Source organism: Harpegnathos saltator, unplaced genomic scaffold (assembly GCF_003227715.2).
Source record: "Harpegnathos saltator strain DR-91 unplaced genomic scaffold, Hsal_v8.6 scaffold460, whole genome shotgun sequence".
NCBI lineage: Eukaryota > Metazoa > Arthropoda > Insecta > Hymenoptera > Formicidae > Harpegnathos > Harpegnathos saltator.
The window spans coordinates 444864-472304 of record NW_020230273.1 but is presented as its reverse complement, the minus strand read 5'-3'; the positions used below and the strand labels follow the sequence as shown (position 1 = coordinate 472304).

Genomic DNA, 27441 nt, shown 5'->3' with positions numbered 1-27441 from the left:
TGCATACGGTACTATTTTTTTATATAAACCGTTCCTATCTATTTGGCCATTAACGTGCGAACATCAGACCATACTATTAGAGACTTCAAATATACTAACGAAGAAAAGTAACATCAGAAGTTAAGGTTGTGCCATAGATGTGTAAATAGAAGGTCAATAACGCTGGAAATAGTGTATCTAACCTAATTAAAGCTAAACAATGAATCGCGACGGGAAAACCGCACTCTTCGAGTCTGGAGATGAAATCGTTATTTCCGGGATCGCAGGCAGATTTCCTAAGTCTGACAACATCAAGCACCTTCAAGAGAATCTACTTAACAACGTAGATCTCGGTTCGGATGACTGTCAACGTTGGCAACACGGTGATATTTTCTTAAATTTTATTACTGAGAGAGGCTCGATGTATTGCGTATTATAGAAACTAATATGTTTTTTTTCGTTTGTAACGTGGCTAATATACAGAACATATGGACGTGCCACGACGCACGGGAAAGGTCAATAATATCGAGAAATTTGATGCGGAATATTTTGACATGCCCTTCAACCAAGCCCACCTGATGGATCCTATGTGTAGATGCCTCTTAGAACATACGTACGAAGCCATCGTCGATGCAGGAATAAATCCAAAGGATTTACGTAATACCAAAACCGGAGTGATTGTCGGAGCGTGTTACACTGAAACGGAGAGGATTTTCTTCTATGAAAAAGTACAGGTACGAACTATTTTGTTCATAATCAACGTACACTAGAAGATCTACTTAAATATTGGCATCATGAATATCTTCAAAATTATGAAAAGCACATAAGAATAATCATCACTCAAAGTGTACTCAAAGCAACAGGGGAATGTCAAACAGCTTGCGTGCGAGATTGCATGCAAGGCATTAAGAGTTATCGAACCATTTAGCAAATATTTAACTTTAAAGAAAAGTTCATGAGCAATTAACTATAGTAGACTGCGAGGAATAAATACTAATGTTTACATAAGAGATACAGAATGAATATTCGATATTTTAACATACGATAAACATATATGACATAATTTCGTAATCATTGCCACAGGTCGCTGGTCTTGGATTACTAGGCATCAAGAGTATGCTAGCAAATTTGATTTCTCGCTGGTTAAGCCTCAAAGGACCGTCTTGTCTTATCGATACCGCCTGCAGTTCAAGTCTTTCCGCTATGGAACGCGCTTACAGAATAATTCGATCTGGAGAGTGCGACGCTATGATCGTTGCTGGGACAAATCTATGCTTGAATCCTTTCATATCCTTGCAGTTTGCGCGACTTGGTACTTGATATTAACATTTCAGTACATTTTCAGAACTTGGGAGATGAAAGATTTTAGGGAGAAATATAACCAAGTATACTTGATTCAAATTTTACTTTACAATTGAACATTTTCGACTTCAGGTGTTTTATCGCCTGACGGATTCTGCAGACCTTTCGACAGAGATGCCAATGGTTACATGCGCAGTGAAACAATCGCAGCGGTTTTCCTTCAGAAAGCGAAGAACGCTAAAAGAATTTACGCATCTGTGGTGTATGCCAAGATGAATTGCGACGGATTCAAGGAGCAAGGCATTACTTTCCCATCGAGCGAAATGCAAGGACGTTTACTTGAAGAGTTTTACAACGAATGCGGCGTCTCGCCGTCTTGCATTAGTTATCTAGAAGCTCACGGTACCGCTACGAAAGTGGGCGATCCGGAAGAAGTTAATGCGATAGAGAGGGTTTTCTGCAAAGATGAACGTAGTCCCCTCTTGATTGGTTCCGTCAAGTCCAACTTGGGTCACTCTGAGCCTGCCAGTGGCATGTGCCAAATTGCTAAGGTAGAGTAACAGTCCTTAATAATTAAGTAATAATAATAGATAATAACAATAATTGTTGAATCTATATTTCCAAATTTCAAAATATAAACAATAACATTATATATATATATATATATATACACATATATATATATATTTATTTATTTCTCATTTTATCGTAGTAAACTATATAAGTAGAGTAACAAAAGTTCTTTTTACAAAATTCATCTTTCCGATAAGGTGGTGATAGCAATGGAAATTGGCATAATCCCACCAAACTTACATTTCACAAAAGAACGAGATGATATTGAAGCTTTTAAGACAGGGACTGTACGAGTCGTGACTACTCCGACAACATGGGAGCCTACTTTAGTGGGTATAAATTCTTTCGGTTTTGGCGGGGCCAATACTCACATTTTGTTAGAACCTAATATGAAGCAAAAAGTCAACGGTGGGGCACCAAAGGACGATTTGCCAAGACTCGTCGTCCTGTCCGGTCGTACCGAACAAGCAGTGGAGTCATTCTTACGTGAGGTAAGTAAAAATTGTGTCAGTTAAAAGACAGAAGTCTGCATTCATGCAAAATACGTCCAATTTAGATTGAAAGTCAATCGGTAGATGTTGAATATATTCGGTTGTTGCACGACCTCCATGCGGAAGAACTTCTAAATCATCCTTACAGAGGTTACACGATTGCTGAAAACCAAATATCGAGCAACGTAACAAGCGAAATACATCATTATGATGGAGTAAGAAAGCCAATTTGTTTCGTGTTTCCCGGCATTGGATCCCAATGGCTTGGCATGGGTACTTTCCTTTTTTCCTAAAAATTTACGAGCAAAGTGATTATATTTATTATTATTTATTAACAAATCTGGATTTACATGTCGATAGGAGAAGCATTACTACGATTTCCAGCATTTTCTAAGGCTGTAAAAGATTGTGACGCCATTTTAAGAGCTTATGGGGTAAACATCATCAACATTTTAACAAGTAAAATGGAAGATACCTTCGATAGCATATTAAACTCGATTGTAGGGATCACCATGATGCAGGTGACAAATATTTTTCTTTAATAACTATTGTACTTATGGTAAAAATCAATATCACACACATATAGACATAAGCACACAATAGCTACCGCCTCACATATTAGTTCAAAATTTATTTATTACGTTAAATATTCAATAAAAAAAACATGTATACACTAAATGCTCTTTTTTATTGAACATTTAACGCAATAAATCCAGAAATGGTGGTAGCTTTGCTTCTACAATTCGATTCACAAGAGATAACTATTTCATATCTTACTCTAGCTTGGATTAATCGACCTCTTGACTTCTGTGAATATCGTGCCAGATTATGTTATCGGTAATTCAATCGGTGAACTCTGTTGTGGATACGTGACAGGCGAATTCACAGCCGAACAAGTGATTTTATCCGCTTATTACATTGGACTGGCATTGAGTGAAGTAAAAACAATTCAATGCGCCAAGGTGGATATTGGTCTGGACTATAAAAGTCTGAAGGCCATATGCCCGGCAGATATCGAAATAATCTGCAGCTATAGCCCGAATGCTTGTTCCATAAATGGACCGATAGAGTCAGTGAAAATATTCGTTACAAAATTACAGGTATCCATTCTTACTTAAACGCATATTGTCTGGCACACTATATTACATTGATGGAACTGTTTATCTATTTTACAATAGGATAGCAAGGTTCCTACAAAGGTAGTTGCTTGCAGCAATATTCCTCTCCATACTTCTTATCTTGCCAATGCAACGCCAAGGATTTCGTCTTATTTGTACCAAACGATATCGCAAAAGATGACTCGCAGCCAGATATGGCGCAGATCGCCTTGCGATTATAACTTATCATACGCAGAATACTTTACCAACAGTTTAGTGAATCCTATATTTTTCGAAGATGTCGCGAAAATGATTCCGGAGAATGCAGCGTTCGTGGAAATTGCGCCGGATGGAATTCTGCAGGACATCTTGAATAAAATTTTCGATACGACAACCATCACGTTGGCTCAACGCCATCACGAAGATAACGCTAAAGTATTTTTGCAAGGACTCGGCAAGATGTACAACTGTGGCTCGCAGCCGCAATTAGCCAATCTCTATCCGGCTGTAGAATTTCCGGTTAGTCGCGGCACACCTATGATCTCGCCGTCGATCAAGTGAGTCGTAGTTACAGCATCGTAGACGATCAATTCAATATCTTGGGATTCATGAAATATACCACGAATCAGCATAGAACAATTCATGATTCATCGATGTATGCTGATGTTTGCTTTATATCACGTTCTTCCAGATGGAAACACTCCGAGGATTGGTACGTAGCGTTCTACTCTAACGAGAAGTGCATCACTTCCGGAGAAAGAATAATCAGGATCTCATTGAGCGACGAAGATCACGAATATATGAACGGTCATGTAATTGATGGAAGGAAATTGGTACCAGCTACAGGATATATATTTTTTATTTGGGAAACAGTTGCCATGTTAAAGGGCCAGTGGCAAAGTAACGTACCTGTCGTGTTTGAGGATATCAAATTTCTCCGGGCGACCCATATGTCCAGCCAGGGAAATGTAGAATTGACGTTAATGGTGCAGAAAGGTGAAATTTGCTTAATGAATAATATGCGCATTCGCATTTTACGCTCCGTAGATTTGTGGTCATAATTACATATCTATGTTTTTGCAGCAAGTGGGATATTTGAGATAATAGAAGGTAACACCACTATCGTTACTGGCAAGGTGCGTGTACCGTCGGATCCTGCCAAGGAAAGAATTGTGACTGATTTCTTACAAAACGACGATGACGAAGAAGAAGTGATGAAGACAAAAGATGTCTACAAGGAACTCAAATTACGTGGATATCAATATACTGGCGTGTTTCGAGGAATAAAAAGTTCATCCATTATGGGCACGCGGGGGCATATAGCTTGGTTAAATAACTGGGTAGCTTTCATGGATAATATACTGCAAATGCATATTCTCGGCACAGACACGAGTAGCCTTTATGTCCCTACTGGGATAGGCAGGATGGTAATCGATCCGCAACTTCACGCTCAGCACATTCAGGACATAACAAATGAAGATAAACGTAAGACTTTTTTTCCTAAACGGCATACGTAGGAATCTCCTCAGATGTCTCGCTTCAAAATTTACCTTTCTCTTCAATATGTACTTTAAATAAGCTTTAAATAAGCTTTTATAATATGGATCCTTGCGTTAAGGCCTGATCAGTTAAAGTGCAACAAGTTGTACAAGCTGAGTAACACATTTTTAAATTTTCACCTAGAACTTGCTGTGTGTATGTACAAAAAGTTGGACACAATAGTATCCGGTGGTATAGAGATCAACGGTATTTCGGCTACTCCTATATTACGACGGAAGCCAATCGGACATCCTGTTCTTGAAGAGTACAAGTTCGTAGCTCATCGTGACGGAGACAAGGTTCCCTTCGAAGATGGAATAATCCTGTCGACGCATTTGGCCCTGGAGTATCATCAAATGACGAGAGTGAACATTATCGAGCTGATCGAAGACGGCGACGTCTCCGAAATAACAACCAAGGAATTAGCGTCCCCAATTTTCGTCGAAATCTTGAGCAATTTACCACTCATTCAACCCAACATCAACCTAATAGCGAGAACCAACAGCCTCGATTGCGTCATACTTCCTCCAGAAATTACAATATCGCAGTCGAAGAAGCTGTCAAAGGATGACAATGCGATATTAGTGTCGGGCTATAATTTGTTAACGAGTGGCAAGAACGATACTTTGAGGGACATCTTACAGGCATTGAAATCCGGCGGGTTTTTGTTGACACGAGGACAGCCACTCGACAAAGAAGACATTGCGACTGCTGAAAGCTACAATCTAGCTGTGGTACTTGAAAAACAGACAGAGAAGGAGCATATTACACTTTTGAAAAAGAGAGGCCAATCGACGAGTAAAACGGATGTTATATTCGCGAACAATCACGAATTTTCCTGGGTGGAGCAACTCAAATTAAGTCTGAGCGAGGAAAATAAATTGACTAACACCACGAGAATAATTATAGTTGGTGAAGGGGACACAGAGTGCGGCTTATTGGGTCTCGTTAACTGTTTGAGGAAAGAACCGGGCGGTGAATTAATTAGAGGAGTATTCATTCAGGACGAGAACGCACCGAAATTCTCATTGCACGATCCCTTCTACGCGGAACAACTTCGAATGGATCTCATTATAAATGTCTTACGCCCCGAAAAAGTATGGGGTTCGTACAGGCATCTTCCGTTAGCGCCTTTGAAATCTAAACTTGTTCACCATGCCTTCGTTAATCAAATGGTATGAACATATATCGAATAGAGTATATTCTCCATTATATCGTTTCCTCCGACATACGACACTTCCAGTAAATTATTTGATTTCACACAGAAATTTTGACATTTACAGGTTCATGGTGATTTAAGTTCATTTTACTGGATCGAGGGCCCGATTAATCTGAATTATGAGCATCCTAGATTTGTCAACATAATATACGCGACTCTTAATTTCAAAGACGTGATGACAGCAACCGGTAAAATTAAAATGGAACGTTTTATGTCTCGCGGAAGAATGGAGGACTGCATGATAGGTTTGGAATATGTTGGTATCGACGATACTGGACGCAAAATAATGGGGCTGGCCGAAAATAAGTGTGTGACTGACAAATCGTGTAATATCAACGAAAAGATATTGTAAAATAATAACGACATAATTCTTTATTCAGGTGCATATCAAACATGCAGGTGTTCGATCAACATCTATCCTGGGAAATTCCGGACGGATGGACTCTCGAGGACGCTGCGACGATTCCCTGCGCTTATAGCACATTTTATTACGGACTGTCTCTTGGTAGAAAGTTAAGGAAAAGCGACAAAATATTGATCCATTCAGGTACCGGCGCTGTAGGACAAGCCGCTATCAATATTGCGCTTCACGAAGGTTGCGAAGTATTTACTACTGTTGGTACCTTGGAAAAACGAAAGTTCATACGAGATACTTTTCCGTCTATTCCGGAGGATCATATCGGAAATTCGCGCGACACCAGTTTCGAGCAGATGATAAATCAACAGACCAAAGGTCGTGGTGTGGATGTTGTATTAAATTCATTGGCCGAAGATAAACTTCAAGCGTCTGTACGTTGCCTTGCCAGAAATGGACGATTTTTGGAAATCGGAAAATTCGATATACTGTCTAACAATACATTGGACATGTCCATTTTTTCGAAAGGGATCAAATTTTACAGCATTATGTTAGATAAAATATTCAGTAGTTCTTTCATAAAAAAAAGCCAATTAAATAATGTATTACGTGAGGGTCTTGATAACGGAGCAGTTAAGCCACTTATTAGAACAATTTTCCAAAAAGATGAAGTAGAGACGGCGTTTAGGTACATGGCAGCGGGTAAACATATCGGGAAGGTAAGATAGTCGATACATATTATTATAGACATTAACTATCCTCAATATATGCGTATATAAGAAAAGAAGTTGCAGTTATATAAAAAACATAAGATTATTGACTTTATTTCGGATTTTCAGATAGTTATAAAGATACAAGAGGAGGGAAAATTCATGAACACGCCTTTGCTTGCCTTACCGCGTTATTATTGTCTACCGAATAGGTCATACATTATCTTGGGAGGATTGGGTGGTTTCGGCTTGGAATTAGCCGACTGGTTAGTCGTTCGTGGTGCCAGAAACCTCGTGCTTATCTCACGAACTGGACTAAAGAACGGTTATCAGCGTATGAAGGTTGAGCTGTGGAAATCTTACGGAGTAAAAGTATTAATCGTATCGAACGTCGATGCGTCAGACATCAAAGATTGCGAGTACATATTGAGAACAGCGGAGGAGCTGGCGCCAACAGACGCCATATTCAATCTTGCTGTTGTACTAAACGACAAGATTTGTCAGAATCACACGATAGAGACATTCCAGGAACCATTCAAAGCGAAAGCGTGGGCCACGAAGAACTTGGACCAGTTGTCCAGATGCATATGTCCTGAGCTACGTCACTTCGTCGTCTTCTCCTCCGTGTCGTGCGGTAGAGGCAATGCCGGGCAGAGCAATTACGGAATGGCAAATTCTATCATGGAAAGAATCTGCGAGAGAAGAACACAGGAGGGCTTACACGGATTGGCGATTCAATGGGGCGCCATCGGCGATGTCGGTATTGTGGCCGACATGCAAGAGGACGATAAAGAAATGGTCATTGGCGGTACATTGCAGCAAAAAATAAGTTCCTGCATCGAGAAGCTGGAAGAATTTCTCTTACAAAAGCAGCCAGTAGTGGCGAGCATGGTTGTGGCAGAGAAGCGTTCGGGCGCTGTTAGCTCCATCAGTGTCATTGACACCGTAGCCAACATTATGGGTAACTTGATAGCGTTAATAAAAACTGATAGAAAATTAATTGTTATATTTTCCGGTGAAATGTATATAAATGTGGGCTATTTATTGCGTTTAATTATTGTCATTTTTGGGGACAACTAATTGGATGTTGGTATATATGTAGGGGAGTTCTGTTAAAATACAATACAATATCAACATTACTTGATTAAAAGCGATTTGATAAAGCCGAAATTTTGGATGTGTATAATATAGGTTTGAAAGATTTGAGTACTGTGTCCGCTCATGCACGCTTGTCTGAGATTGGGATGGACTCAATGATGGCCGTGGAAATCAAGCAGACCTTAGAACGAGAGTATGAAGTCTTTCTCACTGCCCAGGATATTCGGAACCTGAACTTCGCCAAACTTGCCGAAATGTTTAATCAAGAAACGCTGAATGAGAAACTGCGTTCCGATAATCTTAAAGATTCCAGTGACTTGGCTGGTCTAAAATTACTCGTCCGAGTGATAGGCGATGATAATTACTCAATACCCGACGTTTGTATAAGTCTTCCGACGAAAGCTGATACAGCGAGAGACGAGATATTTCTGTTGCCGGGAGTGGAAGGTTGCTGGAGTATTTTCAACTTATTGGCGCCAAAAATAGAAGCTCCAGCTGTATGCTTACAGTACGGAACGTATAATATTGGCAACGACTGTCACACGATAAGCGAAATTGCTGATTGTCTTTTAAAAGTATGATGAATTCAATTTAATACTGTTAAATATTATGTCGATAATCGTAATGCCACACAAGCAAAATATTTCGTTAACTTTGCTTCTCATTATACATGCTTTATGCCTCTTTCCTATGTTTCCAGCATATAACAGACAGAATCAAGTCGAGAAAGAACTTCGTCATAGTCGCGTATTCATTTGGAACAATCATAGGAATTGAATTAGTAAGAAGGTTGGAAGAAATGAGCCTGCGAGGCAGATTAGTACTTATTGACGGCGCACCTGAGCAGATGAAAGCATTGGCGAGTCAGCATCTACCTTTCACTACGATTGATGAACTTCAAAATAATGTTCTACTGGGTATAACGGACATGTTACAACCTGCTGTCAGTGGAAAGGTATTTACTCTCACCAATGTGTGTTAATTTGAGGCTTGAATTTCTCTGGCAAAGATAAAATAATTTCATTATTCCGCAGCTTCTGTTGGAATTAAATAAATTTTCTAACTGGGATGATAAGTTGAATGTGTTTATGAGCCATATTCCGCCAACATATAGGAAAATGTCAATCGACTATTCAAAAGCTACATGTACAACTGTATACAAACATATTCAAGCTCTTCATAAGTATGATGTGACACAAATACAGAAGATTGTGTCATCCGTAATACTTCTAAAACCAACCATGCAATCGTTGCGTGTGCCCGATGAAGATTATGGTCTACATAAGGTACTTGATACAGCTCTTTTAACATTTTGATGGCCGCACATTTTGCTCGTTGACTGTCATTTGACGCCGGTATATCTCGCGTAATTCCTACCCTCTAACGCCGCAACTTTTTGATTAATTTTTGCCAGTATTTTATGAAAAAACTGCACTGGACATATCTTTATAATTTAAATCGTACCATATAATAATACCAACAGCAAGTGGCAGAGCGAAATCACGTAGGCGTGACAGCGGCTGGTAACCGATGGGCTCGCGAAATCACATATACATGAGAGCGGTCATCAAAGTGTTAAGAATTATACTGTGTAGCTCAATAAGCAAAATGTCAGCAGTATGTCAGCGGATGGACAACGAAAAACAAGCAGGACATCTACCATACGTTCCATTTAAATATATTTAAATAATTACAGAAGGACAGGTTCTGCTCGGTTTCTTCCATTAATCTATTATCATATTCTGTTAATAGATTTTGTTGTATCTCCGCTAATAAACTGCTGACGAAACTCACAGAAAACTAAAGCTATGCAAAATGCGATTTTGCAAGTCTGACTAGCTGGAAGTATACGCGGTAAACAAGTTTTAATCAATAATGCAATTTTCAGATTACTACAGGAAGAGTGCAAATTCATTCTGTAGAAGGTAATCACATTACGATCCTTGACAGCGATAAAGTAGTAGCTGCGATCAATGGGCAACAGATTGAAGGTGTCAAAAAAACACAGTCAAATATAATAGACGATAAACCAATAATCTCTGTTGAAAGTAACCGTACTAGATCATAAATACGTTTCTTCCAACAGATATATTAATAGAGATATTAATTTTAACATTTTCAATCCGTTTATCCGTATATCATAGAAATAATTATATAATCCCACTTAAGATAGCAATATTTTCAACCGGTTTTATAAGAGTTATACCGCATGACATATGATTTCTCAGATATATTAATTTTATATGCAAATTTATTACAATTTTATATAATTACAAAGGGAAGTGCTCATGGCATATTGTTCACCGATTCTTTTTGCCTTCAATAACTGCAAAATATTTAAATTACTAGTACCGATACATGTAATAAATAAATTTTGCATTCCCATTTTCCTGTAATATGATGTTCAATGAACATATATCCCTTGCAGTTACTAAAAGCAATAAAAAAATCGGTGTGCAGTATATCAAAAGCACTTCCTTTTGTAATTATACAAAATTGTAATAAATTTGCGTATGAGATTAATATATCTGAGAAACTATATGTCTTACGGTACGACTCTTACAAAACCAATTGAAAATATTGCCATCTGTCTTAAAAGGGATTGTATAATTATTTCTATGATATATGAAAATATCTAAATATAATATAAACTTAGGTCGTTAACTTTTATCAGAAATGTACTATTAATAATAAAATAAAAGATTTTAATAGCACATATGCGCACTACAAAAGAATAACTCCAGAAGATTTTTTCATCCATTTTGTGGTCCTCGAAATTCGAATTAAACTATGTGCCAAACAATACTATAAAATGAGTATTAATTTTAGAAAAAAATTTACTGGGGTATAGAGGTAGTTTTCGAGATACAAGGAATCAAAATGGCCAAATTCTCAATATTATTCAAACACAATAAATACGAGAAGAAAGTTAAAATTTCTTTGATTAAAGTTAGATTTTAATTAAAGTTAGTCAAAATAATATTCTGATCACCGGTCTCTCCACTCTTACTATTGTTTGCTTAATTTCTTTAAAAGAAGAACAATACTACACTCAAAAAACATTTTTGTTAAATTTCTCGAGGACAAATGCAGATATAAAAAAATGTTTCAAGCAATGTGTTATTTGTTTCGGAATTCTGCATAAAAATAGTTCTTTTCTCATACTTTTTTCCCCTTCTTTTTCTTTTTTTTTTTTGTAAAAATAACTTTTTGACCGGAAATGTCTGAAGAAAGATACGAGATTAATTTTACTACGTAATGCGTCACCTAAAATTCTAAAATTCTAGAAGAAAGATATGTAATTTCTGAAAATAAAGGGAATCCTACAAGAAGAAAAGATTACTACAAGAACAAATTGTTAGCGATACTCTTGGAGCGGCAGAAACAGATAACAGTTCTTTCTACTCAATCTGATCTTAATGACCTGGACGATAAGCATAGACCAAATACGTTTTGACAAGGTTAGTCTAAATTATTCCTCGACTTATTGTCTACTGATATAGCGGTAGCCAATCGCAGCCAGAATCAAAGTTTACCGGATGTCATATGAATATGGAAATTTATGATTACGTCTGGGAAACGTTTCTTGCGTAAGCATAACATTAATAGTTATTTTGCTCGTACGATATATTCTATCTAGAATGTATCAAAAAAATAAGGTCAACATACCTAGAAGATAAAAAGGAAGTTTAAATAGAATAGATAAAGCATATAAACTTTCTGTGTATTTCCTATGGTTTAGTAAATACAACGTTCTATACAGGTATACTATATAATACTATTACTATACTATATATATTTATATAGGAAATGTTGGAATCTGTCAATATTTCAAACACTGCACATTTGAAAAAAGGTGTTTTATACAAAAGTTTTAGAATTTTAGGTGACGCGTTACGTAGTAAAATTAATATGACCACAAGTAACGTTATCATGGTCGCGTAAAGATTACATTAAAACTTCTAAATTATAGGTCTTTGCATGATCAAATTTTAAATTTTTACAAAAATATTGATGTCTCAATGGAAAAAGTCCTTCGCACATGATCTACTATAACCGTAAATAAGCTTAACATCTTAACACATAAATAGTATAAACACATAAATAGTATAAGACTGTCGATGTGTTAAAAATACTATTTAATATAGCTCATACGGTGACGGTTTATTCGTAAAATATATAATTATATTTCCGTAATATTTGTTTCATAGAGGGATTAAAAGTGAATATAATAATCAGCGTCTTAATTCATAGCGTCACGGAAATGTCAATGCCTAAATAACGTACGAAACAAATGACACCTCCTAGACGCCAATGTGTAGCTAAAAATTAAACTGAAGAACCAGCTAAATCATTGTCTTGAGTCTATGCATTCTAAAAGATAATATAACTGACGATAAATTTGATGTATGTAGTACTAGTATATTTAAAACCAGTGAATTTTACATTTCTTTGATCCATATAGAGATCATCATACCATATGGCGCGTACTGTTTTGCTAATTTTCATTATTTTATATATTTAATATAATATACACAAGATATCCCATTTTAATAGTGCACCTCGATTATCATTACAGGGAGCGGTCGTAGAGAAAAATGTTTCAGACGAAAGTTGTAGGGTTCAAGGGAGATCATCTGACGGTAACCTTCATCTTGATCTTGGGGTCAAATTTGAAAGTCATACGAAGGTCAACATAAAAGTTTTAAACGAGAACCCCTACTTTTCAGTACATATTCTTACATCTCAGCTCGAGAGCTTTCTAAGACAATATAATTAAGTATTTCTTTATTCTGTATTTTCCGAGGTACAAGGCTTGAAACAGTACCGCCAGCATTACCCAAGGTGTATCAAGCTGGAGGTTGCTCGGTCAGATTTACACCTTTCTTGTGTGTGCGTGTGCGTGTGCGTGTGCGTGCGTGTGTGTGCTGAACTACAAAAATATATACTCAAAAATAGGGGTTCCCGTTTAAAATTTTTATGCTGATCTTCGAACGACCTTCAAATTTGACTCCAAGGTCAAGATGAAGGTCATCATCGGATGACTTACTCTGAACCCTACATCTTTTGTCTGAAACATTTCTCTCTACGACCGCTCCCTGCAATGATAATCGAGGTGCATCATTAAAACGAAGCAATCTATATAACATTATATTTTTAATAACTGTTACGGAAATATTGTTTAATAACGGAAATCGCAAAAAGAGTATTTTACTATTCTCTTTACTACAGTATTTTACTATTCTCAGCCTGATGACCCTTAAATATATCTTAACTTTGTTTAATTACCTTAGTTAATTTATTAACTAGCATGTAATCTAATATGCTAACATACTAACTCAGCTTACTCAGCATGTTATATTCAACATTCAACATAGTGAAAATCAAAGTGTTACAATACTGTTAGCATAATATCGAATTTGCATATATTTCCCTATAACTGCTGCACTTGCTTTATGTACAGGGTGATAATTGATGACAAAAAAAATTTTATGTTTTGCGACTTTCGTTACAGTTATTAAGAACGTTATTCTGTCATTACATGAGAAGATTGGGAAATAAGCACGATTCTTTTAAGCAATTCATTTTATAACAAAAAAAATAGAAAATAGTTGTTTCAGTTCAGTTCAATTCAGTTTTGTTTCTCTCATAGTTCAGTTATTTCTCTCATTCTTGTCGAGTCTATCAAAACAGTTAGGTAATGATTCCATTATACTCCTACACGCTGCACTGATTTCGTCTCCTAGATTTATATTCCTAGATTGTCCTTATAATTAATACGTCAAATGCGAAAAATTATCCCAGAAATGTTGTTACATTCTGTGGAAATTGTATTAGTTTACTTTTACTCTGTTTGTCGTGTATTAATACAATAAGGCCATACATGCATATAACTTATATATGATTGCAAATAAAAATGTTAAATATGTTCTATGATGCATTAGTTTCTTCACATTATTGCAATAAAAATAGCAATGTTGAAAATTTTGCAAATTTTACAAATTATAACTTACCATTTATTTGAATCAAACATCTTTATTAATCTTGATATCGCCGGTCACCGGTGACCTTCACTACGTGACTAGTAAATTACCGGACCCCGTTGACCCCAACAGCATTCAACGGCGTTCGTATAAAAGCGTTCTGCAATTTTTCCATTTCGTCAGTAATGTGTGAGGCTTAATACCACATCGTTAGAAATCTAACATATTTTCAGAGTAGGAAGTAATTTAAAAAAAGTGACATACAATATATGTGAAAACTAAATATAGATAACATTAAAGTTTGCGAGCTTGTATTAATTGTATAAATATATTTAAATATGTATTGTAACGGCACATCCACGATTGATTCGGCGCCGATTCGGGATGAAATCGTTATATCCGGAATTTCTGGCAGATTTCCCGAATCCGACAACGTCAGACATTTAAAAGAAAATCTACTGAATAAAGTAGATCTAGGTTCGGACGACTGTCGACGTTGGCAACATGGTAATATCTTCTTAAGTACTATTATCCAAAGAAGTATCGATATATTACATTTTATCTCATATCTGAGTGTTGTTGCTTTCCACATGTTATTTAATTCGCAGACCATCCGGATATACCAAAACGCACGGGAAAGGTCAATAATATCGAGAAATTTGATGCGGAATATTTTGACATACCCTTCAACCAAGCCCACCTGTTGGATCCTATGACTAGATGTCTTTTGGAACATACGTACGAAGCCATCGTCGACGCTGGGATAAATCCGAAAGATTTACGCGGCACGAAAACAGGAGTTATCGTCGGGACAAGTTTTTCCGAATCGGAGAAGATGCTTGTTTATGAAAAGACGCAGGTACAAAAATGCAAATAACATGCAATTAATTATCCCAATCTTTCTCACAATTAAGTTTGTATGCAGATAAATAGATTTCTTATAAAATTATAAAATCTGTTTCTTATTTCGAAAGATTTAACCGTCTCATTCAAAATTTAATAAAATGTAATCAGTTAATATAAAAAGAAAAGTATGAGGATAATTTAATTTAATAGATAAAGGATTTCTGATCGATTTTTAAACGGAAGTCTATTTTGTATTTTCTCCAATAATTTACGATTTTGATATTTAAATCACAAAGAGATGAGATTGAATGAACTAAATCAAGACAAGAATGAATGATAACAATTGTACGTTATTTACAGGGTGTCCCATTTTAACTTTCGCATTAAAAAATACCGGAAACTATGAAACACATTAAAAAACGCTAAAACACGTTTCCCATTATTTCGAAGGGGAAAGAGAATGGCATTATCAGTTTTTTATTTGGAGGGCATTTTCAAGTTCAGTTGAAGGTCAACTTAATTTTTTTAAACAGAAAGCCCAATTTTTTATTATATCTTCTTCTGTTATTAATCAATTTTAACAACTTTTGTCTGAAAAATTTTTTTAATTGTCTAATATTTTTGAAATATTTAAGAAAACTTGGTAACTTTTTCAACATTTAATTTACGATATGTCGTTAACTATTCGTCGAAAGAAAAATCAGTATTAGACTTGTTTACTTTATTTACTACCAAGAATATATTATTATAATAGTGCCCTAACTTTTGTAAACTTGCCGACCTTTGGAAATTTCAAAATTATTAAATTAACCAAAATTTGGACTATTATAATAATATATTCTTAATAATAAATAAAGTAAAAAAGTCTAATACTATTTTCCGTTTCGACGAATAGTTAACAAAATATTGTAAATTAAATGTTGGAAAAGTTACCAAGTTTTTCTTAAATATTTCAAAAAATATTACGCAAATACAAAAATTTCTGAGACAAAAATTGTTAAAATTAATTGGTAGAAAAGGAAGATGTAATAAAAAATTGGGCTTTCTATTTTAAAAAATTAAGTTAACCTTCAACTGACCTTGAAAATGCCCTCCAAATAAAAAACTGATAATACCATTCTCTTTCCCCTTCGAAATAATGGGAAACGTGTTTTAGCGTTTTTTAATATGTTTCATTGTTTTCCAGATTTTTTAATGCGAAAGTTAAAATGGGACACCCTGTATATAGCTAACCAGCGAAAACTCTTGATAAACTAAATTTGAAATATTGATTGATGAGTTTGTGCTTGTTGCCGTCTGTTCAAAGCACGATCAATTGAGAAAATTTGGAGTTTTATTGCTACTGATTTTATATTAACTTCATCTTAACCGTATAAAATACGATAAAATTATACTATATAAAAGCAAATTAGATAGATATTATAAGATATTATAAAGAAGAAACTATCTACAAAAAATACTATATATATACATATATAATTTTATATAATTATTTCCATACTATAGTATTATATATTGTATACATACATGCAGTTTGCTGGTTATGGAGGACTAGGATGTAGAAGATTCATGCAAGCAAATTGCATTTCTCACTGGTTAGGTGTCGCAGGGCCATCTTACACGGTCGATACGGCTTGCAGCTCGAGTATATACGCTATGGAGCACGCATACAGAAACATAAAATTTGGACAGTGTGATAACATGATCGTTGCTGCGACTAATCTCTGCCTAAATCCTGTAATATCTTTGCAGTTCATGCGACTAGGTACCTTATAATTACTCTTTAAGCCGCACTTCGAACGTCACAGTTAAAATAATCGTTAAAATAATCGTTAAAATACGTTAAAATAATCAATCCCAAAATTTAATAAAGAAATATATTTATAAACATATTTCTTTATATTTTTTTACAAAAGTAACTGCTATCATTTAGCACTTTGCAATTTCAGGTGTTTTATCGTCCGACGGATTTTGCAAACCTTTCGATATTAATACGAGTGGTTACATGCGCAGTGAGGCGATCGGGGTAGTGTTTTTACAAAAAGCGAGGAATGCTAAAAGAATTTACGCAACTGTAATTCATTGCAAGACGAATTGTGACGGATTCAAAGAAGAAGGCGTTACCTTCCCATCGACAAAAATGCAAAGCTTTTTATTACAACAGTTTTACGACGAATGCAATATATCGCCGTCTGTTGTTGCCTACGTCGATGCTCATGGTACCGGCACGAAAGTTGGCGACCCAATAGAAATTAATTCAATCGAAAAAGTTTTTTGCAAGGATAGACAAGGCCCTTTACTAATTAGTAGCAGCAAGTCAAACACTGGTCATGCTGAGCCTGCCAGCGGCCTGCTTCAAATTATTAAAGTAATGTGATAGATATTAATAATTAAATAAACTTATCAAAGACACAGATATTATCAATATCAAAAATAGCTATTCCGTACGCTATAATAATAAAACATCAACTTACGCCATACAACTGAGGTGTTCTGCGCTCATTATTTAAATAGTGTTATTCTTGAAAATATTTGAAATTTTTTTAGTCGAATTGTTGAAAGAGATCATTATTCATAAGGATATTCAAATTTTCAACATAACGCGTCTTTGAAGTTAGAAGTTTTCTCAAAATGGATATTTCCCTCTCTTTCTCCGACAAGGTGCTGATAACAATGGAAACTGGCATAATTCCACCAAACATAAATATCACAAAAGAACGAGATGATATTGAAGCTTTTAAGAGAGGGACTATAAGAGTCGTGACTACTCCAACAATATGGGAACCTACTTTTGTGGCTATAAATTCTTTTGGTTTTGGCGGAGCCAATGCTCATATTTTGTTAGCACCTAATATGAAGCAAAAAGTCAACGGTGGGGCACCAAAGGACGATTTGCCAAGACTCGTCGTCCTGTCCGGTCGTACCGAACAAGCAGTGGAGTCATTCTTACGTGAGGTAAATAAAAATTGTGTCAGTTAAAAGGCAGAAGTCTGCATTCATGCAAAATACGTCCAATTTAGATTGGAAGTCAACCGGTAGATGTTGAATATGTTCGGTTGTTGCACGAACTCCATGCGGAAGAACTTTTAAATCATCCTTACAGAGGTTACACGATTGTTGAAAACCAAATATCGAGCAACATAACGAGCGAAATAGATCATTATGATGGAGTAAGAAAGCCGATCTGTTTTGTGTTTTCCGGCATTGGATCCCAATGGTTTGGCATGGGTATTTTCCCTCTCTTTTACGTATTTACGTGAGCGAAACGATTATAGTTAATTATTTATCAATAAATTTGGATTTATACGTTGACAGGAAAAGCATTACTGCGCTTTCCAGCTTTCTGTGAAACCATAAAAAAGTGTGATATACTTCTAAAGGTACATGGAGTACACGTCATTGATATTTTAACAAGTAAACAAAAAGTTGCCCTTAACTATATATCGAACACAATCGTGGGCATCACTGCAATGCAGGTGACAAATTTTTTAACAATTATTTATAAAGATCAATATCGAAGAGAGAAGATCACTTTACTGATTTCTCTAAAACTCACGTGCTTCGTAAATTTTAAGATAGCTCAATTAAGCTAAAACGCGTGTAATAAAATATTCTTATTTACTTAACATATGATATGGTCGATTTGAAGAATAATCCTTCATGCCCTTCCCAAGCATTACGTGAAATTCGAAAAACATGACTCCTTTATTTCCTTCCCCAGCTTGGATTAATAGATCTCTTGATGTCGGTAAACGTTGTGCCAAACTATACCATAGGTCATTCTATCGGTGAACTTTGTTGCGGATATGTAACTGGTGACTTCACGATCGAACAAGTGATTTTGTCCGCGTACTACATAGGATTGGCGTTGGAAGAAACAAAAATAGCGAAGTACGCCATGACGGATATTGGCGTTAGTTACAAAAAAGCGAAAGTCATGTGTCCAGTAGATATCAAAGTAATATGCAGCTATAGTCCAGACACATGTTCCATCGTCGGGCTGAGGGAATCAATAGTGGCATTTACGAAGAAATTAGAGGTATTCCTCATTTTTCCTTCAGTATATTCAGTCTCTTACACAATATATTAAATATATTAAATAAGTAATTCTGTTTATCCACACACACACAGATTAACAAAATCTCTTATAAGGAGATAAATTGCTGCAATATTCCTCTTCATAGTTGCTATATCGTCCCTGCGAGAGAAAATATTTTGGCTAAATTACAACGGGCATTACCACAAAAGATGATGCATAAACATAAATGGTGCAGATCGCCTTGCGATTATAACATATCATATGCAGAATACTTCACCAACAGTTTAGTGAATCCTATATTTTTCGAAGATATCACGAAAATGATTCCGGAGAATACAGCGTTCGTGGAAATTGCGCCGGATGGAATTCTGCAGGATGTCTTGAATAAAATTTTCGATACGACAACCATCACGTTGACTCAACGCCATCACGAAAATAACGCTAAAGTATTTTTGCAAGGACTCGGCAAGATGTACAACTGTGGCTTGCAGCTGCAATTAGCCAATCTCTATCCGGCTGTAGAATTTCCGGTTAGTCGCAGCACGCCGATGATCTCGCCGTCGATCAAGTAAGTTGATCACATTACTTGGGCACTTTCCGATCCACTTATGATGCGACTGTCTCACTTCTAGACTATGTCATCTAGAATCTAGAGTTAATATTTACTATAGTATATAATGTAGTAAAAAGTTTTCTATTTTACAACTAAATCTTATGGCATTTATTTTGCTTTTTATACAGGACAAATAAATAATAAAATGTCTTTAAAAGTGTTAAGAAACAATATATAAACATAATATATCTACCTAATTCATTTATAAATTTACAAGGTGGAAGCATTTGAAAAACTGGTACGTCGCGTCATTCGCAACGGAGGAACAAATCACGTCAGGAGAGATTGTAATGGAAGTCAACATACAAGAAGAAGATTATGAATACATGAGCGGCCACATAATCGATGGCAGAAATCTGTTGCCAGCTACAGGATATATTGAATTAATTTGGAAAATGGTTGGAAAGTTAAGGGGGAAGCCGTACAACAATATACCCGTCGTATTTGAAAATCTCAAATTCCTCCGAGCGACACTTCTTTCGAACCAAGCAGCTGTAAAACTAACGTTAATGGTGCAAAAAAGTAAATCAATAGTGTTTGCTCAACAAGTATCTTTTTTTCGAATTTTCGATATAATATATTATATATTTGTTTACGCAGGTACTGGGAAGTTTGAAATAATAGAAAATGGTAACGCAATTGTCACTGGCACGGTACGTGTTCCACTAGATGTTGACAAGGAAAATGTGCCCATCGATTATCTAGAAGAAGACGATAACGAGAAAGAAATAATGAAAACGAGAGATATATATAAGGAACTTAAATTACGCGGATATCAATATACGAATCTATTTCGTTCTTTAAGAAGTGCATCCATTACAGTCAGCCGAGGACACATAGAATGGATGAATAACTGGGTAGTGTTTATGGATAACCTGCTCCAAATGAGGATCCTTGGGACAGACACGAGAAGTCTTCGTGTTCCTACTGGGATAGAAAAATTGGTAATCAATCCGAGGCTTCATGCGCAACATCTAAAAAATATTACGACTGAAAATACAGGTAGGTTGACTATGAGACATAAATGTAGATAGACTTCTAGATTAATATAAACAAATATAGATAGAATGAAAGAAATATAGATTTCTTTCGATGTTCCCTTGTCTGTAATCTCCGTAATATTCTCTTTCAAATATTCCTTCATAATTAATATTCTAATTAGAATGTCACTTATAAGATATATATATATATATATATTATATAAATGAATTAGATAAATGATATAAGCTAAGTAAAACACGTTCAAATATTCTCAGAACTCGCTGTGCACGTATACAAAAATTTAAATACAGTAATATCTGGTGGTGTGGAGATACGTGGCATTACCGCCACTATTATACCTCGACGGAAGGTAACGGGGAGTCCTGTCCTTGAAAAATACCAATTTGTAGCTCATCGAGACGGAGCAAAAGTTTCTCTTCAGGTTGGAATAACTCTGTCGACACATCTTGTTCTGGAGTACCATCAAACAACCAAAGTGGGCATTATCGAACTACTCGAAGATGATGATGACATTTCAATAGAAGAATTAGCCTCTCCGCTGTTTGCTCAAATTTTGGGGAACTTACCGCTTATTCAACCTAATATTACTCTGATAAATAGAACTAATCGTTTCGATGACATTAAACTTCCTTCAGAAATCGAAATTACAAAGTCAAAGAAGCTATCGACGAAAAACAACATAATGTTAGTCACAGGCTGTAATTTGTTAACGAGCAGCAAAAAGGAAACACTAAAAGAAATCTTACCAATATTAAGAGATAACGGCTTTTTGTTGACACGTGGGCAATCCCTCACAAAAGCGGATCTTGCTTACGCGGACGCGAACAACCTAGCGGTGATACTCGAGAAACAGGCAGGCAATGAGTCTATAACGCTCTTGAAGAAGAGAGGTCAGCCGACGAATAAAACGCAAGTTATATACGTGAACAATTACGAATTCTCTTGGCTGAAACAAATCAAATCAATTCTAAGCGCGGGGGACGAATTGACTAACACTATGAGAATAATTATTGTTGGAGAGGAGGACACAGAGTGCGGCTTACTGGGTCTCGTTAATTGCCTGAGGAAAGAACCGGGCGGTGAATTAATTAGAGGAGTGTTCATTCAGGACAAGAACGCACCGAAATTCTCATTGCACAATCCGTTCTACGCGGAACAACTTCGGATGGATCTCGTTATAAATATTTTACGCCCCGAAAAAGTATGGGGATCATACAGACATCTTCCGTTGGAGCCCCTAAAACGCAAGCTTGTACATCATGCCGTGATGAATCAATTGGTACGAATCGCTGTCGGACAAAACGAAATATATCTTATATTACCATTTCCATATGGTTAAAATATTATTACACTAGATATGTTACTTATCATAGATAATTAAACAAGGTATCATTTTTATTGTATTAAACATTGTATCATTTTTAGGTGCGCGGAGATTTGACTTCATTACATTGGATTGAGGGCGATATCATTCCGGATTATCAGCACAAAAATCTCGTTAACATAATTTACGCTTCTCTTAACTTCAAGGATGTAATGGTAGCAAGCGGTAAAATTAACATGGATGATTATATGTCTCGCGGACGACTGGAGGACTGCATGTTAGGTTTCGAATATGTTGGTATCGACGATACTGGACGCAAAATAATGGGGCTGGTCGAAAATAAGTGTGTGACTGACAAATCGTGTAACATTGACAAGAGGATGTCATAAAGCAATAACGATATAATTTTTTATTCAGGTGCATATCAAACATGCAGGTGTTCGATCAACATCTATCCTGGGAAATTCCGGACGGATGGACTCTCGAGGAAGCCGCTACAGTTCCCTGCGTTTATGCCACATGTTACTACGCATTGTACCTTCGTGGGAAATTAAAGAAAAGTGACAAAATACTGATTCACTCAGGTACCGGCGCTGTAGGACAAGCTGCTATCAATATTGCACTTCATGATGGTTGCGAAGTTTTTACCACTGTTGGTACCTTGGAAAAGCGAAAGTTCATACGAGATACTTTCCCGTCTATCCCGGAGGATCATATTGGGAATTCGCGCGACATCAGCTTCGAACAGATGATATACCAACAGACCAATGGTCGTGGTGTGGATATTATATTAAATTCATTAGCCGAAGATAAACTTCAAGCGTCTGTACGTTGCCTTGCCAGAAATGGGCGATTTTTGGAAATCGGAAAATTCGATATGATGTCTAACAATACATTGAACATGTCGGTGTTTTCGAAAGGGATTACATTTTACGGTGTAATGTTAGACGCTCTTTTTAACAGCAGCAACGAACAAAAAGATAATTTGAAAACGATAGTAGCAGCAGGTCTTAAAAAGGGAGCCATAAAGCCAATTACTAGAAAAGTTTTTCAAAAGGACGAGATAGAAGCGGCTTTTAGGTACATGGCAGCTGGAAAACACATTGGAAAGGTAAGATGATTGATAAATGTTCCTAATGACATTAGTTATAATAAACGAGAATGTACAGAATTACAAAAGGTATAGTGTTGATATAATATGAAAAGTTTTATATGATGTTTTCAGATAATTATAAAGATACAAGAGGAGGGGAAATTCATGAACACGCCTTTGCATGCCCTACCGCGTTATTATTGTCTACCGAATAGGTCATACATTATCTTGGGAGGATTGGGTGGTTTCGGCTTGGAATTAGCCGACTGGTTAGTCATTCGTGGTGCCAGAAACCTCGTGCTTATCTCACGAACTGGACTAAAGAACGGTTATCAGCGTATGAAGGTTGAGCTGTGGAAATCTTACGGAGTGAAAGTATTACTCGTATCCAACGTCGATGCATCAGACATCAAAGATTGCGAGTACATATTGAGAACAGCGGAGGAGCTGGCGCCAACAGACGCTATATTCAATCTTGCTGTTGTACTAAATGACAAGATTTGTCAGAATCACACGATAGAGACATTCCAGGAACCATTCAAAGCGAAAGCGTGGACCACGAAGAACTTGGACCAGTTGTCCAGATGCATATGTCCTGAGCTACGTCACTTCGTCGTCTTCTCCTCCGTGTCGTGCGGTAGAGGCAATGCCGGGCAGAGCAATTACGGAATGGCAAATTCTATCATGGAAAGAATCTGCGAGAGAAGAACACAGGAGGGCTTACACGGATTGGCGATTCAATGGGGCGCCATCGGCGATGTCGGTATTGTGGCCGACATGCAAGAGGACGAGAAAGAAATGGTCATTGGCGGTACATTGCAGCAAAAAATAAGTTCCTGCATCGAGAAGCTGGAAGAATTTCTCTTACAAAAGCAGCCAGTAGTAGCGAGCATGGTTGTGGCAGAGAAGCGTTCGGGCGCTGTTAGCTCCATCAGTGTCATTGACACCGTAGCCAACATTATGGGTAACTTGATAGCGTTAATAAAAACTGATAGAAAATTAATTGTTATATTTTCCGGTGAAATGTATATAAATGTGGGCTATTTATTGCGTTTAATTACTGTCATTTTTGGGGACGACTAATTGGGTGTTGGTATATATAGGGGAGTTCTGTTAAAATACAATATAATATCAAAATTACTTGATTAAAAGCGATTTGATAAAGAAGCCGAAATTTGGATGTGTATAATATAGGTTTGAAAGATTTGAGTAGTGTGTCCGCTCATGCACGCTTGTCTGAGATTGGGATGGACTCAATGATGGCCGTGGAAATCAAGCAGACCTTAGAACGAGAGTATGAAGTCTTTCTCACTGCCCAGGATATTCGGAACCTGAACTTCGCCAAACTTGCTGAAATGTTTAATCAAGAAACGCTGAATGAGAAACTGCGTTCCGATAATCTTAAAGATTCCAGTGACTTGGCTGGTCTAAAATTACTCGTCCGAGTGATAGGCGATGATAATGACTCAATACCCGACGTTTGTATAAGTCTTCCGACGAAAGCTGATACAGCGAGGGACGAGATATTTCTGTTGCCGGGAGTGGAAGGTTGCGGGAGTATTTTCAACTTATTGGCGCCAAAAATAGAAGCTCCAGCTGTATGCTTACAGTACGGAACGTATAATATTGGCAACGACTGTCACACGATAAGCGAAATTGCTGATTGTCTTTTAAAAGTATGATGAATTCAATTTAATACTGTTAAATATTATGTCGATAATCGGAATGCCACACAAGCAAAATATTTCGTTAACTTTGCTTCTCATTATACATTTATTTATCCGCTTTTCTATGTTTCCAGCATATAACAGACAGAATCAAGTCGAGAAAGAACTTCGTCATAGTCGCGTATTCATTTGGAACAATCATAGGAATTGAATTAGTAAGAAGGTTGGAAGAAATGAACCTGCGAGGCAGATTAGTACTTATTGACGGTGCACCTGAGCAGATCAAAGCATTGGCGAGTCAGTATCTACCTTTCACTACGATTGATGAACATCAAAATAATGTTCTACTGGGTATAACCGACATATTACAACCTGCTGTCAGTGGAAAGGTATTTATTCCTACCAATGTGTGTTAATTTTAGGCTTGAATTTCTCTGGCAAAGATAAAATAATTTCTTTATCCCGCAGCTTCTGTTGGAATTAAATAAATTTTCTAACTGGGATGACAAGTTGAATGTGTTTATCAGTCATATTCCGCTAACATATAAAAAAATATCAATCGATTATTTAAAAGCTACATGCACAACTGTATACAAACATATTCAAGCTCTTCATAAGTATGACGTGACACAAATACAGAAGATTGAGTCACCCGTAATACTTCTAAAACCAACCATGCAATCGTTGCGTATGCCCGATGAAGATTATGGTCTACATAAGGTACTTGATACAGCTCTTTTAACATTTTGATGGCCGCACATTTTGCTCGTTGACTGTCATTTGACGCCGGTATATCTCGCATAAGTCCTACCCTGTAACGCCGGCACTTTTTGCTTAATTTGTCCCAATATTTTATGAAAAAACTGCGCTGAACATATCTTTATAATTTAAATCGTACCATATAATAATACCAACAGCAAGTGGCAGAGCGAAATCACGTGAGCGTGACAGCGGCTGGTAACCGATGGGCTCGCGAAATCACGTACACATGAGAGCGGCCATAAAAGTGTTAAGAATTATACTGTGTAGCTCAATAAGCAAAATGTCAGCAGTGTGTCAGCGGATGGACAACGAAAAACAAGCAGGACACCTGCCATACGTCCCATTTAAATAGATTTAAATAATTACAGAAGGACAGGTTCTGCTCAGTTTCTTCCATTAATCTATTATCATATTCTGTTAACAGATTCTGTTGTCTCTCCGCTAATAAATTGCTAATGAAACTCACAGGAAATGCTATGTAAAACGCGATTTTGCAAGTCTGACTAGCTGGAAGCATACACGGTAAACAAATTTTAATTAATAATGCAATTTTCAGATTACTACAGGAAACGTGCAAATTCATTCTGTAGAAGGTAATCACATTACGATCGTTGACAGCGATAAAGTAGTGGCTGCGATCAATGGGCAACAGATTGAAGGTGTCAATAAAACACAGTCAAATGTAATAGACGATAATCCAATAATCTCTGTTGAAAGTAACCGTACTAGATCATAAATATGTTTCTTCCTATAGATATATTAATTTTAACATTTTCAATCCCTTTATCCGTATATCATAGAAATAATTATATAATCCCACTTAAGATAGCAATATTTTCAATCGGTTTTATAAGAGTTATTCCGCATGGCATATGATTTCTCAGATATATTAATTTTATATGCAAATTTATTACAATTTTATATAATTACAAAGGGAAGTGCTCATGTCATACTGTTCACCGATTTTTTTTTGCTTTCAACTGAAAAATATTTAAATTACTAGTACCGATATATGTAATAAATAAATTTTGCATTCCCATTTCCTTGTAATATGATGTTTAATGAACATATCTCCTAGGTTTTTATATTATATATATAGGGTTAATTATATTATGATTATAATATAATTTATTATATTATAATTATAGTATAATTAATTTCATAAAAAACTGGAAATTATATTCATTGAACATTACATTACAAGGAAATGGGATTGCAAAATTTATTTATTACATGTGTCGGTATTAGTAATTTAAATATTTTGCAGTTACTAAAAGCAATAAAAAATCAGTGAACAGTATATCATAAGCACTTCCCTTTGTAATTGTACAAAATTGTAATAAATTCGCGTATAAAATTAGTATATCTGAGAAACTATACGTCTTACAGTACTAACTATACTCTTATAAAACTCTTATAAGACGAATTGAAAATATTGACATCTATCTTAAGTGGGATTGTATAATTATTTCTATGATATATGAAAATATCTATATATTATAATGTAAACATATATCGTTAACTTTTATCAGAAATGTACTATTATAAATAAAATAAAAAATTTTAGTAGCAAATATGCGCGCTACAAAAGACTGACGCCAGAATGTCTTTTACGCCAATTTTGTGGTCCTTGAAATTCGAATCAAACTGCTAAATGTGCTAAACAATACTATAAAATGAGTATCAATTTTAGAAAAAAATTAACTTGAGTATAGAGATAGTTTTCGAGATACAAAGAATCAAAATGG

The 27441-nt window shown here is 36.0% G+C and overlaps 1 protein-coding gene across 2 annotated transcripts; it reads left to right on the top strand.

Moving 5' to 3' along the window:
• Window positions 1–26714, top strand: LOC105185960 (fatty acid synthase). 2 transcript variants are annotated; one of them, XM_019842586.2, is made up of 19 exons: window positions 1–362; window positions 463–713; window positions 1063–1291; window positions 1414–1832; window positions 2052–2345; window positions 2411–2618; window positions 2706–2866; window positions 3128–3445; window positions 3524–3999; window positions 4134–4438; window positions 4526–4927; window positions 5126–6156; window positions 6265–6506; window positions 6581–7274; window positions 7395–8226; window positions 8457–8938; window positions 9064–9318; window positions 9398–9649; window positions 10252–11036. In XM_019842586.2, exons 1-19 carry the CDS (start codon window positions 200–202, stop codon window positions 10429–10431), a joined length of 7194 nt encoding a protein of 2397 aa, XP_019698145.2. In that variant the 5' UTR covers window positions 1–199; the 3' UTR covers window positions 10432–11036. The 2 variants fall into 2 exon arrangements, with proteins under 2 accessions (XP_019698145.2, XP_025157752.1); XM_025301967.1 differs by lacking the exons at window positions 1–362; window positions 463–713; window positions 1063–1291; ... (14 more) ...; window positions 9398–9649; window positions 10252–11036 and adding exons at window positions 14434–14854; window positions 14956–15206; window positions 16727–16958; ... (14 more) ...; window positions 25400–25651; window positions 26250–26714.
• The last annotated feature ends 727 nt before the right edge of the window (window positions 26715–27441 follow it).